Genomic DNA, 6,101 nt, shown 5'->3' with positions numbered 1-6,101 from the left:
ATCTCCTTTTTCCAGCAATAAAAATCAATGGAGCACTTGGTTGCCCATCTGGATTTGGCTCTGGATTGAAGTGTCTGAATTTTTTGGCAGAGCTCCGTAGAATAACCGAACGGCTTGCCTCAGTATCGATAAGGAATAACATACCTTCACGTCGTCCATTATATTCTACTACAGCGCATACCATTGGTAATACAATAAAACCTGAGTGTGGTTGTGATGATGAGTTCTGGTTGCAATCAATACTTCTTTCGGCTTGAGGTACGCCTTCTGGTTGAGCATTTGAAGTTTCGACACCCCGCACTTGAATGGGATGTTGATGCAGCATGGAATGGTGACCTTGTTGACAGTAGCGACACCGATTAAGTGAAGTGCAGTTTGGTCGCGTATGTGTATGCGCGAGGCAATTGGTGCACATACGATTGGCGGCCACGGCCTGACGACGAAGATCCGGGGTGAGTGCGACGAAAAGAGCGCAATATTTGAGTTGGTGGTTTCTGGCGCAAAGGTGACAGCGAGGCATCTTGAGCTAGAAAGAGAGAAAAGTACATACAGATAATCTAAATGGTCAATTCAGGTGGTAATGGTTCTTGTGGATAGTTTGTTTGAATACTTTTGGGACTATGGCGAATTTTCAATTGGTAGAACGCATAATTTAACGATTGGACGTCGTATTAAACCATTTTGCGTATATATTTCTGCAACTCTAACTTGGTTGTCATTACCGCAAAACACCTTCGTTATTCGTCCTAATCGCCATTCCGTGGATGGTAGCATGTCGTCTTTAATTATAACCAAGTCGTTTACTTGGACGTTATTTTTTGTCGTTTTCCACTTTGCCCGCCGTTGTAATTCCGTTATATATTCGTTTTTCCACCTCTGAGCAAAATGTCTATGTAATTCCTTGAGACGTTCCCATCTATTTAATAACGACACCTTCTCTAAGTCAATATTTTTTGTTATTTCTGGTTCCGCGATAATTGGAGATCCCCGAAGGAAATGACCAGGCGTTAATGCATTTATTTCTTGAGGATTTGCAGACATAGCGGACAGTGGGCGTGAGTTAAGAATTGCTTCTATTTTTATTAATAATGTGTTGAATTCTTCATATGTGAAATTGAAATTTGTTGTGACCTTTTTAAGGTGAATCTTCATAATTTTGATTGCTGACTCCCAAAGCCCACCCATGTGGGGTGCATAAGGTGGTATGAAAGACCAGCTAAATCCATGAGTTGCATATTTCTGGACCAGCGATTTTTCTGTTGACTTCAGAAATTTGTCATGTTCTTTTAGCAGTTTGTAGCTGGCTCCAATGAAATTCCGACCATTATCGGAATACATCGTTTTCGGAAGACCACGCCTGCCTACGAATCTTGTAAACGTAGCGATAAATGCGTCTGCGGACAGTTCTGAGCAAAGTTCAAGATGCACGGCCTTCGTGGCAAAACAGACGAAAACTGCTGCGTAGCTTTTAAGTATTTTAGAATTTCGAATTGGAGATGAGCGAATATTAAATGGTCCCGCAAAATCTACGCCGGTGTATGTAAACGGCAGAGAAAATCGGACTCGTTCTATCGGCAAGTCAGCCATAATTTGATTTTGAAACCTGTGCTTGACTATAGTGCAGGTTTTACAATTTCGGATACATTTTCGTATCAAATTTTTCACACGAGGAATGTAGTATCCTTGTCGGATAGCACGAAGCATTGTATGATGTTCTGAATGAAGAAGAATTTGATGTGTAAATTGGATTATAAGTTCAGCAAGTTTAGATTTTCCGGGCAAAATCACTGGATGTTTTTCACCATAGTTCAAACTTGAATTAGTTAGTCTGCCACCGACTCGTAACAACCCCAAATCATCTAAAAATGGGTTAACTGAAAGTATACTACTTTTCCTGGATATAGGACGTTTTTCTATAAGACACTCAATTTCTCGAGGAAAAGCCGCTTGTTGTGCAAGAAATATAAGCCGATGTTTGACGAAGACTATTTCTTCCGTTTGGATAAAATCTTGATTCTCCACAGTAATTTTTCGACATTTTTTGTAGAAACGAAAAATATAACTTATTACTCGCAAGCATCGATTCAAGTTAGAAAATCTGCAAATGATATCATCTACGCTGATGGTTATCTGAAACGATGAAATTATTTTTGATTCTAAATCAACTGGATCAAAATCTCGGGGTTTTGGCCAATTTACTACAGGTTGACTTAACCAAGGGGCCCCATGCCACCAAAGCGGATTTGAAGAAAGATTTTGAGGGATACAACCACGTGATCCCAAATCAGCGGGGTTGTCTTCACTCTTAACATGATTCCATTGGGAGACACGAACTATACTTAGAATTTCACTTATTCGATTTGCCACGAAAGTTTTCAAGGTTTGGGGAGACTTTTGTAACCATCCCAGAACAATGGATGAGTCAGTCCATAAGAATATTTCGTGTGGAAAGTGAAAATTTCTTGTTACATTTTCTATCAATTTTGTAAGTAGAAGAGCGGCACACAATTCTAATTTCGGTATTGTCGTTCTTTTTATGGGTGCAACTTTTGTTTTTGCTACAAGCAAGTTTGATTCAATTTTCCCATCGATGTTGACCGTTCGAACATAAATAGCCGCACAATAGGCTTTTTGAGACGCGTCGCTGAACCCATGTATCTGCGTAGACGCTTGCGGAGAAAATTTTACCCATCTGGGTATTTTTACTTCGGATATATGTTGTAGATTCTCGGAGAATGTTGTCCATCTAGTTAGAATGCTAGGAGAAACATTTTCATCCCATCCTGTTTTTTCTTCCCATATATCTTGCATTAAAATTTTAGCAATAACGATAGTTGGCCCCAGCCAACCTAATGGGTCGAAAAGTTTTGCAATTGACGATAAAATCTGTCGCTTTGTCGCTACTGAATTAATCTTTATTGGTTCGACGGTATAGTAAAAATTATCTTGGATGGCATTCCAGCGAATGCCAAGGGTTTTTGTGCAGCTATAGTCATCAATTTTTAAAAATTCTTCGCTTAGAAGATCTTCGCGGGGCCAGTTTTCGAGAAGAATTTTATTGTTAGCCGTAAGCTTTTTTAATGGAAATCCCGCAGATTCTAGAGCACTAATAAGCTCCGTTTGTTTTTGTTTAGTCTCCTCGAGGGAATGTCCTCCTGACAATATGTCGTCGACATATACTTCCTCTTGTAGAATGTTTGAAGCTTCTGGATACACCGTCTTGCAATCCTTACTTAATTCGAGCAAAGTACGGATGGCTAAGAAGGGGGCAGCATTTACCCCGAATGTTACTGTTTTCAATTTAAATACACTGATTGGTTTTTCAACAGAGGTTCGAAATAAAATTTGCTGGTATGGTTGGTCTTCTTCGTGAATCCAAATTTGGCGGTACATCTTTTGGATGTCCCCATTAAAAACAAATTGATAATATCGCCAATTCAACAAAATATGCATTAGATCGCGCTGCAATATAGGTCCTGCGTGAAGAATATTGTTTAAAGAGAGTCCACTTGACGTTTTCTTTGAGGCGTTAAAAACTACCCGTACCCTTGTGGTCTTACTGTCGGGGCGAACAACAGCGTGGTGGGGCAAAAAATAGTGGTTTACTTTTTGGGATTTTTCTTCTTCGAAGGACGTGGGGACCATGTGACCAAGTTCAATGTATTCACGAAGAACATTTTCATACTCCTGCTTCAATTCAGGAGTCTTCATTAAGGTTTTCTCCATTCTACAATACTGAGCAAAAGCCATATTCCTCGAAGGTCCTAAAAATATATCATTGGGATACTCCTTCTTAAATGGAAGACGTACAACATATTTGTTATCATGGCTTCTATACGTGGTTTTCTCATAAAATTCTTCGCACCACAGATCACTTTCAGATCTACATTTTGGTTTTTCGATTTCCTCAAGCTCCCAAAATTTTCTCATTTGTTCGCATAAATCTGTATTTTCTGCTGTAATCAGTACAGTTGAGAACGTTTTGATGGTGTCAGATTCAGCAGGTCCAGACAAATACCATCCAAATTCTGATTCTCTGGCCTCAATACCATTTCCAATTTTCATTTTTACTCCTTCTTTGTTTATTAGCGGAAGATAGTCGCTTCCTATAATCATGTCGATGACTGAAGGTTTGTAAAACAGGGGATCCGCAAGATTCATAGTTTTTACATCCTCGAGAAGTTTCGTTTTGATGGGCCGTGAAGGTAATAAGTGCGCTATACGAGATACAACCACTGCTTCTATACCTATTTGAAAGTTGGAGTATCTGCTTTGTAATTTTAGTCGACATTTACCTTTGGAGCTACTAACCACTGTACCTCCTAGCCCAGATACTTGTGAGTTATGATTATATAGAGGGATTCTTAATTTTTGTTGGATTCGAGTTGTTATAAAACTCCTTTCGGATCCAGAATCTAGCAGTGCTCGGACTGCAAAAAGTTCTCCACAGTGAGCCACATGCACGACTGCGGTGGGGAGAATAGTTGTTCCATCTTTCTTCGTGGGAATTGTATAATTTTGTTTCATCGATTTTGATGTGCTTAAAAATGTTTGATCTGTAGAGGATCTTGGCAGTTCTGCCTCGTGAAGAGTAGAATTGTGAGTCTCAAAAATCTGTGTTTCATGGATCTCTTTATCTTTTGCTTCGATATGAAGCAATGTGTGGTGCTTTTGATTGCATTTAGCACAGAGTTTCGTGCTCGTACATTCGGGCTTAAAATGATGCGGCGAAAGACAGTTTAAGCAATATTTTTGTTTCATAACATATTGAATACGATGCTTTGGCGACAAAGACTTAAAATATTTGCACGCTGTCAAAAAATGGTTTTGCTTACATTTCTTGCAAAAATTTTTATTTCCGTCACCCTCTGATTGCATATGGAATGATTGTGACTTAGAATTCTGTACATCTTTGGTATTTGGTCTTTTAAAATCGATTATGGTTTCTAATTTTTCAATTCTTTTGGAAAGAAAGCTGTTCATTTGCTCCCATGTAGGTAACTCCTTATGATTGTTCAAAGAGTCTTCCCAGGCTCTTAAGGTCTCGTCGGAGATTTTCGACGACGCCAAATGGATCAAGACAGGATCCCAGTTATCTACCTCGATTTCGTACGATTTAAAAATTGCTATACTGTCATTAATAGCACTCTGGACCAACCTAATAGATTTTGGAGATTCATTTTGAACGGTTGCGATTCCAAAAAGCTTTTTCATTTGTTGATTTACTAATATCCTTTTGTTTTCGTATCTATTTTTGAGTGCCTCCCAGGCCAACTCAAAATTAGAATCTACCAGTTCAAACTTCTTCACTATGTCATACGCTTCTCCTCTTGTTTTACCTCGGAGGTGATATAATTTTTGCGCGGGAGACAAATGTGGGTGATTACCAAACACTGCCGAAAAAATGTCACGGAATGCTGGCCATTTTGCATACCCGCCCTCAAATGGTGGAGTATCACACGGAGGCAACTTTAATGATGTGACATATTGTCTATTCGATGGCGCATCCACACTTTGATCCGGATGAGCATGATTTGTTCTTTCGCAAATTGAGGACAGAATTTTTGCCTTGCAAACTTGGTATTTACTGCTTGCATCTTCAAATTTTTTGATGTTTATGTCATTGGGATCAATTTGCTCTCTCTCGTCCTCTAAAATAAATGTTTCGTAACTTGACAGCAATGCGGTCCATCTTCGATCTAATTCAAGATCCTGAACTTCTAAAAATTGAACTGTTGAGGTTTTGTGGTCAAGTTTCTCGTTCTGGTCGCAAAACGAAACGACTTGCTGGTAATCAAAAAGGAATTTTCTTCGCGCTGCCATTATGACAAAAACTTTCTTATGTCTCCGCAAGAGAGTTTCTATTTTGATATGAATTTAATATCTCTTTTTTTTTTATTTCAATTAAATTTTTGAAATGTGGACGGTTTATTTTCAAGAAAATAAAATTTCAATTTTACGCATCCAACTATGAGAAGTATTTTTCCTCTTATTGTTTATTACTGATTAACGATTATTTATGATTCATCTGTTTTTAGTCTATTTTATTTTATATTTTTTCGTATTTTTATTTTTGTTTTCTTTTTTTGTGAAATTTACAA

General features: G+C 38.4%; 1 protein-coding gene across 1 annotated transcript; it reads right to left on the bottom strand.

Moving 5' to 3' along the window:
* Positions 1-359: 359 nt before the first annotated feature.
* On the bottom strand, positions 360-5,823 carry LOC142231351 (uncharacterized). Its single transcript, XM_075301963.1, has 2 exons — positions 723-5,823; positions 360-526 (listed from the first exon to the last, which is right to left on the bottom strand). The coding sequence occupies exons 1-2, from the start codon at positions 5,821-5,823 to the stop codon at positions 360-362; spliced, it is 5,268 nt and encodes a 1,755-aa protein (XP_075158078.1).
* Positions 5,824-6,101: the final 278 nt, after the last annotated feature.

The sequence above is a fragment of the Haematobia irritans genome, chromosome 3 (genome assembly GCF_050003625.1).
Source record: "Haematobia irritans isolate KBUSLIRL chromosome 3, ASM5000362v1, whole genome shotgun sequence".
NCBI classification, from domain to species: domain Eukaryota; kingdom Metazoa; phylum Arthropoda; class Insecta; order Diptera; family Muscidae; genus Haematobia; species Haematobia irritans.
Note: the sequence above shows the minus strand (reverse complement) of the source record. Positions and strands in the feature narration are given on the sequence as shown.

Bases quoted from the DNA above. Each gene is read 5' to 3' on its own strand.
- LOC142231351 (XM_075301963.1), bottom strand. From the start codon at position 5,823: ATGGCAGCGCGAAGAAAATTCCTTTTTGATTACCAGCAAGTCGTTTCG. The intron at 527-722 runs GTAATGACAACC...CTCTCTTTCTAG, and splicing joins AATAACGAAGGTGTTTTGCG to CTCAAGATGCCTCGCTGTCA.